Raw genomic sequence first — 14,172 nt, forward strand, 5'->3', positions numbered from 1 at the left:
TTACTAAGAATCTCTGAGTTGGGGAGATTTTAATATTTAAACAGTGGGTGAGGTATGGGAAGAGAAAGACAGAACCAAGCATGGGTGTGGCCCTCTAAAGAGAGTCACACTTAAAGTGTCTTTACAGTAACTGTACATATGATTTGGTCGCTTCTGAAGTTATGTCTCAGGGCTTGCTAAGGAACCTTTTTACAGTAAAGAACAAGGTGGTTCCTGGTGTGCACTGGCTAGGATAACAGCAGGTAAGGTTAAGCCCTAGGTCACAAGAGTTACGTCTTTGTGAGATTCCCAGAAAGTTTTCGGTTCTATGTGGGGAAGAAGCAAGTCCATACGTAAAGGTCATATACACATGAGTCTTAATCATGGTTCATTAACATTTTAACACGCTTTGTTTTGCTTTGTTTTGTTTCTGAGACAGGGTTTTTCTGTGTAGCTTTGGAGCCTGTCCTGGAACTCACTCCCTAGGTCAGGCTGGCCTCGAACTCACAGAGATTCGCATGGCTCTGCCTCCCGAGTGCTGGGATTAAAGGTGTGTGCCACCACCACCCAGCTCATTTTAACACTCTTATTTGATATAGTGCCTCAAGAGAGGAAGGTGGAGGCGAGGCAACAAGGCTTGGAAAAGCATGGCTGTTTTGTAATTTAAAGAATTAGCCGAGTGGTGGTGGCGCACACCTTTAATCTCAGCATTCAGGAGGCAGAGGCAGGTGGATCTATGTGAGTTCAAGGCCAGCCTGGTCTACGGAGTGAGTGCCAGGTCAGCCAGGGCTACACAGAGAAACCCTGTCTCGAAAAACCTATACATACATACATACATACATACATACATACATCATACATATATATATATATATATCATGTAATATATAGATATATATTAGGTTAATTGTGTGCATGTGTTTATAGGACTTCAGGTACTCATATGGACGCCAGAGGACAATTTGCGGGGTCAGTTCTTTCTTTCCGCCTTGTTGAGGCAGGGTCTCTTGTTTCTGCTGCTATACAGCATACCTCAGACTAGCTGGCCTATGAGTTTCTATGTCGTTCTCTTTTCCTCACCTCCTACTTCATTTGTAGGAGTGCTGGGGTTACAGGTGTACATCACTGCATTTGGCTTAAGATGATTTATAAAAAACTGGGTTTCAGAGATTGAACTTGGCTTGTAAGGTTTGATGGCTAGGACCGCCCACCAACCCCTTTTCTTTTTAGTTATTTTTAATGTTTCCTGTTAAATGACTTTTAGTTAAAAGGATAAGATCTGAGTTGTATCTTTGGCCCCAGGCGGAGGAGACATGGCATTCGATACTGCCCAAAGGATCATGAGATTGCAAAGACTCCCTGAAGAGTTTACCCAACTTGGCCTGCCAATCACTTGGCCAAGTAACCAATCTAGAGACCTGTTAAGGAGACAGGAGGGATAATTTTCTCTAAACCGAGTGCACACTGCACCTGCCAGAAGACGACCTCTCACTGCAGTGGCTCACAGAGCTCTGCTGCTAAGCCTGTCTGCTTTGTTTTTCTGAGTTCTCACTCAAAAAGTATAACTTTTTCCCTCTTCTCTTCCTCCTTTCTTTTTTGAGACAGGGTTTCATTTGCTCTTTAGACCAAGGCTGACCTAGAACTCAAGAGATCCACTGCCTCTGCTTCCTGAGTACAATGATTAAAGTTGTGTACCACCACTCACACCCAGCCTCCTCTTTTAATTAAAAAATTTTAAAATTGCTGGGCGGTGGCAGTGCACGCCTTTAATCCCAGCACTTGGGAGGCAGAGACAGGTGGATCTCTATGAGTTCGAGGCCAGCCTGGTCTACAAAGCAAGATCCAGGACGGGCACTAAAACTACACAGAGAAACCTGGTCTCGAAAAAAAAAATTTTTTTTTAATTATTTTTAATCTGTGTGTGTGTGTGTGTGCCAATGTGTGCCAGGGCACCCTGTGATGGTCAGAAGACAACTAGCATAAATTGGTTCTTTCCTACCATGTCGGCTCTGGGGACTGAAGTCAGGCCACCAGGCTTGTCAGCATGCAGTCACAGCTGAGCCATCTCTCTGGCCTCCTCCTCCTCCCTCTTTTTGTCTTTTTTGAAAGTCAGCCAAACTCCTAAGACTGCTTGCCCTAACCCACAGGGCATTCTCACTCTTCTCCGCAGGCCGCCCTCCACCCCATGCAGCTGCTCCCAGCTGATTATCACTAATTTAAGGACGACATCTCTTGGACTAGCAAGATGGCTTTGCCAGTAAAGGTCCCTGCTGCCAAGGCTGATGACCAGAACTCCATTCCCTAGGAACCCACATGATGAACATGATGAAGAAGAGAACTGACTCCCTCAAAGTGTCCTTTGCCCTCCACGTATTCGTGCATCCACACAAGCGTGAACACACACACACACACACACACACACACACACACACACGCACGCACGCACGCACGCACGCGCACGCGCACGCACGCACGCACGCACAACACAACACACATATAATGATATTTTAAAGGAATGGTTTTCTTATTCCTCTCCCTTGTCCCTGAAGCTGCAGGGATTTCTAGCTTTCCTGCCTTGTTTTTCTCTCAAACTCTAATAAAATGGTCTTTGGGCTTCCTTCCAAGTCCTTTTTAAAAATTACTTTTATTTGGTGTGTGTGTGTGTGTGTGTGTGTGTGTGTGTGTGTGTGTTGCCTACATATATATTTGTGCACCTTGGGCTCACAGAGGCCAGAGTGGGGTGTCCCTAGAACTAGGGGATCCCCTAGATCTGGAGTTACAGCTGACTGTGAGCTGCCGTGCGGGCCCTCTAGAAGAGCAGCCAATGCTCTCACTTCTCTGAACCACCATCTCTCTAGCCCTTCAAACATGTTTTCAAATTCTCTTGTTTACAAGACTAGGAAATTCAAAAGGGGACCCTGTTAACCAGCACTGACGCAAGAGGAAACAAAGTCTGAATAGTTCTGTGTCTGCTCCCAACATCCTGAAGCAAAAGCCCTGAGTTTATAGTCACATGCAGAGCTGGAACCTGCCATGCAGCCCCTGAACGAGTGGCAGGAGGATTACAGGGGTGGGGTGGGGGTGGGTGGGAGTGGTATCAAGACGAGGTTTTAACTTTGGTGGTGGCGACGGGGGTGGGGGGGGTGGGGGGGGGTGGGTGGTGGTGGTGGTGGTGGTGGTGGTGGTGGTGGTGGTGGTGGTGGGTGGGTCCGGGGGTAGATATCAGGACCTGGGGCTAGATATCACTGTCCCTGTGCAGACAAAGGACACTGCAGTTTGAACAAGATGGCATGTGCCACTGAGCCCCATCTGAATGAAGATGGAGCTGGAACAGTCCGGCCAGTAGCCTCCCCTTCCCACTGGGTCAACGGAAACCAGGACACCGGCTTTGGTTGAAGACCCCGGCCAACCGGACTAGTGGACACAGGGACAGAAGAGAACAGTTAGGCTTGCTTACAGCATTCTTCCTTTTAATGCAGTTCAACCTACAGTCTCTGAAAGGAGTCAGGCTTTTCAGAGGCCGCAGCCTGTGGAGCAGCTGAAGACCCCACTAGTCGCCCTCCTCCCCGTCCCCACCCCACGGAGGGGACAGCAGCTCCTCACTGTGGGAGGTACTTGTCATCCCTGTTGACAACACCACTTTCCTAGTATTTTGTGTTAAAAAATATATTTTGGGGCTGTGATGCTGGTGGGTGAAGCGAAAGGTTTCCGGGGAAAGTTGCAAATGAATGTTCTTTGTTCAAGGTCATCTCCAGTTTCAGTTTCCTTAATTCCTCATGAAGTTTCTTGGCCTTTGAGGAGAAGACGAGGAGATGTGAGTTAGACAGGCAGGACAAGTGGACGCCCACGTTGGTTGGGGTATGTGCAGGAGCACTCAGGCTGCCTTCTCCCCAAGCACCCACAGGCTGCATCTTAGTGTTGTTGTCTCCTCAGTGATGCGGAGGGGCCACACCACCTGGACCCCTGACAGCCCTTGTACCTGTGGATGCTTCCACACCGAGTTAACCTTGTGGGCCACGTGCCGTGGTGTCCCCACAGCATCCCCTCAAGTCGGCTGTGCCGGCAGCAGTGCGAATAAGGAGAGAGAGAATCCTGGGGCTGGTGCCACACATGCCCTTGGGGCTTGTGGTGGGATATCCCCCTAAACACAATCCAGCCAAGATTTCTAACTGCCCAGGAACAGAGCCAGACAGACAGAGAGGGCCAAGGAAGGACACGGCCCAGCTTGGAATCAGGTGTGTGCTTTGAGTCCCACATTCCCCAGCCCATCTGCCGGTCAGGAAAGGGGAAACCGGAGGCCACTGGTGCTCACAGGGGGGCAGTGTTATCAGTGACCAAGCGCTTCTCACCTCTGCCTGCCCAGTGTCTCTCTGCCTGAGGTGGACAGCTGCCTGATCCTTGGGTGGAGACCTTAGCTCATCCCTCCACCCTTTCTGCTTGTCTCCTCAAGCCCAGCCGCGCCATCTTGGACTGGCCCTGAGGGACAGTTTTCCCAGAGAAGCGCCAGCCAAGCTGTGGGTGTGACCATTCTCAGGTCCACACCACACCAGTTAGTACTGTTTGCTGCCGGCCCTGTTAGTGCCCATCTGTAGCTTTGCCTCGTGGGGCCTCTTCTTAGACCTGTGCTGCTTCTTTTGTGCCTGTCATTCAGTGTTCCTGAATGGGACATCCCTCCCTAGTCTCTTCCCCTGGACAAACCTGTCTCCTGAGAGGAACTTCTGGCCAGAGTCTCTGGTTCCCTGGCAAGCAGCCTGGGGCATTTTTTCCCCCTTGCTCTGCTTACCCCTCCCAGACAACTCCCTTCAGGCAGAATTCATTCCACAACCCCTAGAGAGGCTGGGCAGGAAGCAACATTTTCAAAGGATTGTCTACAGTGGAATTTATGCTGCTCCGGCCTCAACCTCCACGATCCATCTAACAATAGGATTGTCTAGTCCTTGGCCAGGACATCAAGCTACTGACATGTGGACCATCGGAACCCTTTCTCTAATTGTACTTTCTTTTCTTTCCAGCAGAGTCTTGTGTAGCCTCCCTCTGGCTTGAGCCTCACTATGCAGCCTTGGGGCTCCTAACCCTCCTCCCTCTACTCCTAAATGTGAGCATGGGCCACCAAGTCCCATGTGCTATGGACCAAACCCAGGGTTTCATGAATGCTAGGAAAGCTGATTTTTCTTTTTCTTTTCTTCTTCTTTCTTTCTTTCTTTCTTTCTTTCTTTCTTTCTTTCTTTCTTTCTTTCTTTCTTTCTTTCTTTCTTTCTTTCTTTCTTTCTTTCTTTCTCCTTCCTTCCTTCCTTCCTTTCTTTCTCTCTCTCCCTCCCTCCCTCCCTCCTTCTCTCTCTCTCTCTCCCTTCCTTCCTTCCCTTTCTTTCTCTCTAAATGTTCCTCTCACTTACTCTGACACCTTCTGAAATTTGCTAGCACATGTTGAACCTCTCAGATCGATCTGCTAGTTGTTGCTGTCTTAAAATCTTGTTTCAGTTCTGTTGTCCATCTTCCTTTTCATTCTACTTCCTGGGGGATTTACTTGATTTCACCTCCAGGTACTTGTCCTGGTTCATAACAGCACTTGTTTCCACCAATGACCGGGGTTAATGCTATCAAGTACTTCATGCTTCTCCTTCCTTCCTTCCTTCCTTCCTTCCTTCCTTCCTTCTTCCTTCCTTCCTCCCCTCCTCCCCCTCTTCTAATTTTTTTAAAAAATGCATTTGTTTTATGTGGATGAGTGTTTTGCCTGCATATATGTATGTGCACCACATAAGTGCCTGGTGCCATGGAGGTCAGAGGTTACACTAGTTCCCTTGGAATTAAAGTTACAGATGGTTGCAAGCCACTATGTGGGTGCTGGGAACTGAATTTAGATCCTCCGGAAGAGCAGCAAGTACTCCAGCTCTACTGTGCACTGTTTGTTTTGTTTTGTTTTGTTTTTCGAGACAGGGTTTCTCTGTGTAGCTTTGGAGCCTGTCCTGGAACTCACTCTGTAGCCCAGGCTGGCCTAGAATTCACAGAGATCCGCCTGCCTCTGCCTCCCGAGTGCTGGGATTAAAGGCGTGCGCCACCACTGCCTGGCGGTTTGCATCCTTTTTAAAAAAAACATTTTATTAATTCTTTGAGAATTTTGTCCATCATGTTTTAATTGTATTTACCCCCCTCTTCCAACCCTTCCCAAATCCACACTTCCCCCCTACCCACCTGACTTTGTGCCCCTCCTCCCCCCAAAAAAAACCTCATTAAGACCAATCTGTGCTGCCCAAATGTTCTCTGATGTGTGGCTCCCTGCAGTGTAGTTAATTGACTACCACCCGGGGGCAGACCCCTAGGGCGTCCTCACACACCTGTCATTTGCCAATAGCCTCTCTGTGGGAGAGTGGGGACTTCATACCAAGTCCATGCTGGGGTTTGGTCTGGGTTTGCATTCTTGTGTTTTAGGGTTCTGTAGAATGGATCTCATAACTGGTAGTGTTTTCTCTCTCTCAGCAGGCTCTTAATATTATACCTCAGGGACTTTCTTCTTACAAAACTTTCCTGGCCTCAGTATGTATTAGGATACAGGCTCAGCTATTATGCCAAAGGTCAGGTAACAGTGACTGAAAGCCAGGGGTGTGGCATCTCTGGCAGGCCAGAGCCCAGTGCCTTAGACTCCCTGCAACTGTTACTGGGCATCCACGACTTTCACCTCAAAGCTGTCTTGCCTCCTTTCCCTGTCTGGAAGGGCAGCATCCGTTTTGTTTCTTCCTACTGTGGTGGGTGATGATTAATCTGGGTGCACGTGTGCTGGCGTGGAAGGTTCATGGTGGGTTTGTGTTTACTTTGTCCATCTGGACAGAACAGAGACGGAGCTGCAGCCGGGCTGCGGAGAAAGCCTGGTCTTGAGTCAGTGACAGAGTAACCTGGAACTAAGCCATGGTGGCGTCACAGGCACCCAGGTGACACTGTCACAAACCCAGTTTTTCCTTCTGTTAGTTTCCTATCAGGGCAGGAAGGGCCTCCACTCTGTGATCCTCTCACAAGCAGGGACACTGAGGCACAAAGGTGGGGGCTGATGGTATCCGTCACTAGGTGGGAACATGGTTAGACTGCAGAGTCTGGGAAGGGTTTAGGGGCACAATTTGCTGTTTAGGAGCTCAGGGGTGTGGTCATTCAGATCCCCGTGGATCCGGCACACTGTTTTCTTCTCAGGCAACAGCAAGGAGCCCTCTCTAAGCAGCTCCCATTTCAGCCAAAACAGGGCTTCAGCTCGCTCTCTGGGTGTGAAGCCTTAAGCAAAGACTACACAGACTTGTGGGATGGACTGGCACCGTCCTCAGAGGCCCTAAGCTATCATGCTCGTTCCGTTACGTCTAGTGCAGCTGAGGACTAACAACGTGGCCAGGGTATTTGCTGGAGTCTCCTAATACATACACGGCAGGCAACCCACATTGTGGGAGGGTACCTGCTTGACAGTTATATAAAGAATTCTCTTCCATTAGTGAGGCATTCCCAAGTAGGGCAACAGATACTCACAGTTTCCAGGTCCTGGCTGGCCATCTTCATGTCTTGCAGTGGGTTGGTACCCAGAAAGTTGCGAGTACGGATCTGCTGCGTGTGACGCCTTATCTTCTCCTCCAGCTCTGCTAGTGGCGAGGCACTGGGACACAGACACTGGCTGCTCGGATGCTGGCCTTAGGCTAGCGTCCTCATTCCAACTATAGAGAAAGTACCTCTTCCCCTGCAGCCCAGGAGCCATCTGAGGCACCAGGTGTCAATGACATGGCTTCCCTGCCTCCCTCTAGAGACGCTGGGCTTGAGGCAACATCTTTACCCACAGGGCCACTATGCTCAGACACCCTCAAGTTGGGGCTGGGGAGATGGCTTAGAGGTTAAGAGCCCCGTGGAGCTTACACAGGACCTAGGTTTGGTTCCCAGCAGCCCCATGGTAGCTAACAACCATCTCTAACTTCAGTTACAGAAGATACGAGGCTGTGCCTGTTTTTAAGAGCCTGTTTTATGCATGTGGAGAACAGTATTCCTTTTCATAGGTAAAACAGTCTTACTGAACCTTTAGACAGAGCAGAATATCTCATGGACCTGAGTTGGTTTTTTTTTTTTTAATATATCTCTATCTCTGTTAACATTGGGCTGAGACTCCAAGGTTGCTATTTGTGAACAGTAAATACAATGATTTAGAATGGCAGAAAGAGGCCAGGAACCTTTGGCTAAATGCCAGGAGCCCCCTCCCCCTAGTCCTCTGCCACCCGCCCTGGACCCTGTTACCGCTTCTACAATGTCCCAGTGGCTTGGCTCAGGGATCTCCCATCTCCCATCTCCCATTGGTCCATTGTTGACACCCAGCTTACCCAATGCTCTCCTGAGCTCCAGATGGCTCTGCCAGCTAGCCTAAGCTCTTAGGACAATTGCCAGACTACCATCCCCATTAGCAATCTGGTGACTCCTAGGCCAGAGACTCGGTCAAATTCTAAGGAACCATGAACTGGTCTTTTCATGTGTTCGCCTGCCTTTTCTTCCATGGAATCTTTTGGCAGAAGCCATGCCCAGAACACCATGAAGGGACGGCTAGATGTAGTCCTAAGAGCTGAAGAGACAGGGCTGAGGGGGAGACAAGTGCTCAGACACCAGACCAACCAGGGCAGGGTGGGGCCGGTGGGGCCTGCAGCTGCACCCTTGTAGTGGGCGTCTTCTGAGTCCTACTGGTCATCTGGCGGGGCAACGGAACGCCAAGGGTGGGGAGCGGGTCTTTCCAGATCACCCACTATACTGAGTGCTCCCACATGGCTGGACAGTCAGTGGCCCTTGACGCATGCCTCGGGCAGCCTGCGGCACTGAGCTGGGGGCCCCGGAAGGCAGAACTGTCACCCACCTCATTTCTGCACTGCTTTGTGCTGGCCCCTCTTTGCTGTGCTTCGCTTTCCCGAATGGATTCACTGGCGTTTTCCCATGCTCCAGCAGATCTGTGGCAAAGGGAATCTTTGATGCCATCTAGAAAAATGCAACAAGGTATTTCCAGCAATGCGTGAAAAGGCTGCTCTTCCCCCACAGGCCCACTTGCCCGACTCATGAGCTTGCCCTTCACCCTGCTAGGCCACCCAGAGGGGACATTCTTTTTGTTGTTGGTTTTTGTTTTGTTTTTCGAGACAGGGTTTCTCTGTGTAGGTTTGTGCCTTTCCTGGAACTCACTTGGTAGCCCAGGCTGGCCTCGAACTCACAGAGATCCGCCTGCCTCTGCCTCCCCGAGTGCAGGGATTAAAGGCGTGTGCCACCGCTGCCTGGTGGGGGCGTTCTTAAATAGGCATCCTGTCCTATTAACTAACAGTCACTCCCCTCTTGGTCCTTGATTCAGACATCTCTCAAATGCCCCAACAATCTAAGCTGGAGTGGAGGCAGTACAGAGCAAGGGACCCTGGGTGTGCTCAAGATTGCTACAGTTGACCTAGGATAGATACCCTGAGACTCTGTCACATGACAGAAAACACATTATTGTAACAGGACCCAAATTAGTGTTAAGTCACAAAGTTTCAAGCTCGTACATAAGTGCTAATACAGACCAAGTATACAAAGTCCAGGCCTTGAACTTGCCAGCCTGCAGGACAGAGCTGCTGGCCATAGATCTAGACATCTTGGGTAGGACAGGTGACAAACCTGTAAATGACTCAGTTCCCCCCTCCCCCATAAAGAAATTGCATCCTGAAGGACACCAGGGCATGTCTAGATGTGCCCATTCGTACCCCAGCCCCCTGCACTCCACAGCCCTCAAGGCCAAGTAGTACGAGATCTTTCCCCAGGCCAGAGTATTCTCAGTGTGCTTCCAGGACATTCCACAGCCCTACTACCATATTGCCACAGAGGTTCCCATCTCGGATTTCACTAAATTGTAGGAACAGAGCATGGGGAGAGGGGCCCAGCCCAAAGCAGAAACTTCTGTGCCCTTTGTGATGTTAATGGGCTACCTGGAGCCATGGAAACACACCCACTCCCCACAGCACCCCAGGCACACTCCTTATTTCTGGACAGCCTGATGTTACTCCGATTGATGGCCACTCATGCCCCATTTGGCCTTCCTTACTCACTGTGGCTCATGTAGACATAGTCTCTCTTCCCAGCAGCCCTGCCTTCTGCCCTATAGCCTGGGTCACCCTGTCTCCTGACTGCTGTGGCCTTCCTCCAGGGCCTCTATGTCACAGACACACCAGCTCCAGGCTAGTCTTCAAAGTCTCCTCTGGCTATGACTGGAGACCTCCTGTCTGATCCCCACTCCCCATGGCCACCCTGTCCCTCTGTGCCTTTCCTGCTCTGCTCAGTCTTAAGAGCCAAGCTAAGGCTCAGGCCTAATCCTGGCTCCTTCAGAACCTGAGCTGGCCTTTCCCCTCTTAATACTATAGGTAAGGGAATTTTATCCTAGTGATTGCAGAAACAGAAGTTGAAACTAGAGACATTTGTATCTTACTCCCAGGCCTTTGCTGTTGTGGCCAGCTTTCGGCAGAGCCATCAGATGGCATCTGAAGCTGTTTCTGTGGCTCCAGCAAGCAGATATGCCTGGACAGGACATGTTGGTAAGGGCAAAAAAGACCACGTGACCAGCGCTGCTCACTGCTGCCTCTGGGGGATGAGGTGGGGAACTAACTAACGGAGCCCCACATTCGGGAGCTTAAGTGTGTGTGCATCTGCCTGCAATGTTCAGGGTACGTGCGTGCGTGCGTGCACTCCCGAGGCTGACTAAACAGAGTGAGACTGAGTGGAAGTGTGAGACCTGGGGAGGGGGATGAGCCTCCTGCCCGGGGTTCCTGCTGTGTGCTATCTGCCTGCAAGGGGTGGACTTTGAGCTCAGCCAGATTATGGCTCCCTATCAGATCTGCATCTTCCCTTCTCAGCAGATGATTTCCAGGGCTGGGGTCTTATCTGCCCCCAGGTGCAGTTCAAACCCAGCATTCCTGGCGCCCTGAAAGGCTCAGGACCCAGGAAGATACAGTTAGGGGACAGGAGTCACCACACCCTTCTTTTACAGCCACCCCCACCCAGGAAATGCACAGGGCCAGGACACGGTGGAATACCACATGCTTGCTGTCTGTGACAGCTGCCGCACACAGGAGGTCAAAAGTCTTCCAAAGAAATTCCAACAGAAAGAAAGGCATGATGCTAAATCGAGGCGGTTTCTCTTTTTCCTCATTAGAGTCAGACATGACTTGTTTTAAGAACTAAAGGCAGGCATTTGGGGAGCAGGGATGGGGGGAGCTCATCTATACATAATTTACTATTACAGAAAAACACAGGCAAGAAAAATGCATCCAAATACCCCAATTCTCTACTAACAAAAATAATGTAAATACTCGGAAACTTGGCAAACCTTTAGGCACAGGGAGTGTTGGTGGCTGGGGGAGGTCCTCACCAGCTTTACAAGAGAGTGGAAAACATGCAATTGCTATGGAGGCCCAGAAAAATGGGCTCAAAGGTCATAGGCAAGGCTGTTGGTTTCAAAACAACATGGAGAAGAGAAATGTAAGCCTTTTCTGAATAGGGCAGTATACCTGGAGTCCCATCCAGTGTCCAATCTCAGAATCTTTTAGCAGTCAGCGCCTGCTGGGATATGGGATATGTCCTGCACACGTAAGGGTCACAGGAAGCACAGGCAAGGCAAGTGGACTCTGCAAAGGCAGCTCCTTACCCCACGTGCTAACTACCCGGGCTTGGCACACAGTGCTCCAGGCTGGAGCATCAGCTCCACCCATCAGCTTCCAGCCATGCACAGCACCCTGGCACCCTCTAGCGACCTCCAGCCCAAATGCAGGAGCCTGTACAGGCTGAGAACTTCCCCTAGGCTGGCACAGGAACACACCATCTACTAAGTGAGTCCCTACTGTACGTTTGTCTGTGCAGATGACAAAATACACAACTAAACATCTTTGTTTACAGGCTTCCAATCAGATTGCTGTCATCTCTGAAAAACGAACTCTCCAAAGTGTCCAAAGAACACTAGTTGATTTTTTTCCACCCTGACACAAGGCATCACGTGGCCCAGTCTGGCTTCAAACTCAACCCATAGCTGATTCTCCTGTCTCCACCTCCCAATATCATGCCCAGTTTCTGTGGTGCTGGGGCCCTTACCCAGGGTTTTATGCATGCCAGGAAAGCACTCATCAACTGAGTGGCATCCTCAGTCTGCCTGCCCCATTATTAAGAGGGTTTTCCAGGAGGCTGCTGGGGGCTGTGCTCACAGACTGTTGGCAATGCAGGGTCCTCAGCTGGGCAGGTCGGGCAGTGCAAACCAAACTGATTTCTAGTCATTCGGATTTTCTCTTGTGAACTGCTTGTCACATCCTCTGTTCAATTCTCTCTCTCTCTCTTTCTTTTTCTTTTCTTTCTTTTTTTTTTTTTTTTTTTTGGTTTTTCGAAACAGGGTTTCTCTTTGTAGCTTTGCGCCTTTCCTGGAACTCACTTGGTAGCCCAGGCTATCAATTCTCTTTTAATCTTTGCTTTCTTTTAAAATATTTTAGAAAGATTTCTTTTTATTTTATGTGCACCGAATTCTTTGCCTGCTTGTATGTATGTGTACCATGTGTATGCCTAGTACCCAAGGGAACTAGAAGAGGTCACTGGATTCCTTGGAACTGGAGTAACAGACCGTTGTGAGCTGCCATGTGAGTACTGGGTACTGAACTCAGGTCCCCTGTAAGAGCAGCAAGTGTTCTTGACCACTGAGTATTCTTCCCAGACCTCTTTGCTTTCTTTCTTTGTTTTTTTGTTTTGTTTTGTTTTTGAGACAAGGGACCTGTGTAACTCTGGCTGTCCTGGAACTTGCTCTGTAGACCAGGCTGGCCTCCCCAGTGCTGGGATTAAAGGCATGTGCCACCACTACCTGCTGCCTGATAGAAATATTTTCAATTTTTTTTATACATGTGATAAAACTGGGAACACAGAAAACAAGATGGACACAAAAGTGAACACTTTGCATAGTACAACACAGTTTTAAATGAAAGGCACACACAGCCCTTTCTGACATCACACACATGCAGAAGGCATTACCATGCTGGATCAGAACAGAGTGGCCTCCAGGGTGAACACAGTGACCAAGGCTAGCTTTCACCATGCTTACCCTGAAAGCCTCTGTGGGCCTGACTACATCATTTAGGAAGATCCTGTTTCAGGGTCCAGGATGACTTTAAGGAACTACTCTTGAGAGTTCCTGGCTAAGTAGTGCATGTGACAGGAGCTAATAGGTCCTATTTTGGCTGGAGGCACCCAAATCTCTTGTATTTCCGTCCCAGGAGGTGGTCACCCTCTGTCCAGAGATTGAGTAGTGGCACACAGGTGGCAGAGCTATGTCTCTGCTGACCATGAGCAGGGAGGGAACTCACACCACCCAGGGACCCTACCTGCACCGGACCTTGAAAGCCCCACCCTCTACTTTCTGTCACTCTCTTGGGACATTCTACTATAGCAAACATTTCCATGGTTTCTTTCTTCTTTCTTTCTTTCTTTCTTTTTTTTTTTTTTTCGAGACAGGGTTTCTCTGCGTAGCTTTGCGCCTGTCCTGGAACTCGCTTTGTAGACCAGGCTGGCCTCAAACTCACAGAGATTCGCCTGGCTCTGCCTCCAGAATGCTGGAATTTAAAGGCGTGCACCACCACCGCGCCCGGCGGGTTTTTCTTTCTTTTGAGTAGGATGAACAATGGCAGCCTGGGGAATGTTAGGTGACAAAACCCAGTGACAGAACCCTAGCTGGCCACCAGCCGCCAGCCCTACTGCAGATGAGCCCCACCAGACATCAGTGACCATGGGTCCTGCAAAGACAGCAGCAATGGTCTCCGCTTCAGACAAGTTGCACCAGAACTCAGCGACAAAGGGGCACGGCCCACTGCCAGCATGGCCCTACTGCAGATTTGGTGAGGAAGGGTCCTGGTAGGAATCAGTAAGAATCTCAAGGCCTGGATCAGCCATGGAGGAGAGGTCAGCATGACTGCAGGGGACAGATGTGCTACCCTGAAAGGGATCAAGCCTGGTGTTGCCTTACTTTTCTATTACTGTGAAGGGACACCCTGACCAAGGCAGCTTATAAGAGGAAGAGCTTATTTGGTGCTGGCTTACAGTTTCAGTGGGTTAGTTCACGGCCATCATGGTGGGGAGCATGGCAGCAAACAGGCAGGCACTGGAGCAGTGGCTGGGAGCTGACATGTTGAGACAACCATAGAGCAGAAGAGAGCTAAC

The 14,172-nt window shown here is 49.8% G+C and overlaps 1 protein-coding gene across 1 annotated transcript in view; it reads right to left on the bottom strand.

Annotated features, from left to right (window-relative positions):
- Positions 1-3,428: 3,428 nt before the first annotated feature.
- Positions 3,429-14,172, bottom strand: part of Lrrc27 (leucine rich repeat containing 27) — a 32,385-nt gene continuing 21,641 nt past the window's right edge. The window contains exons 9-11 of the mRNA XM_037209501.1: positions 8,834-8,952; positions 7,480-7,603; positions 3,429-3,770 (exon numbers count right to left, since the gene is read on the bottom strand). Coding sequence (XP_037065396.1) covers positions 3,624-3,770; positions 7,480-7,603; positions 8,834-8,952 — 390 coding nt within the window. The 3' untranslated portion in view covers positions 3,429-3,623. The remainder of the gene's footprint in view (positions 3,771-7,479; positions 7,604-8,833; positions 8,953-14,172) is intronic.

The sequence above is a fragment of the Peromyscus leucopus genome, chromosome 1 (assembly GCF_004664715.2).
Source record: "Peromyscus leucopus breed LL Stock chromosome 1, UCI_PerLeu_2.1, whole genome shotgun sequence".
Lineage (NCBI taxonomy): Eukaryota > Metazoa > Chordata > Mammalia > Rodentia > Cricetidae > Peromyscus > Peromyscus leucopus.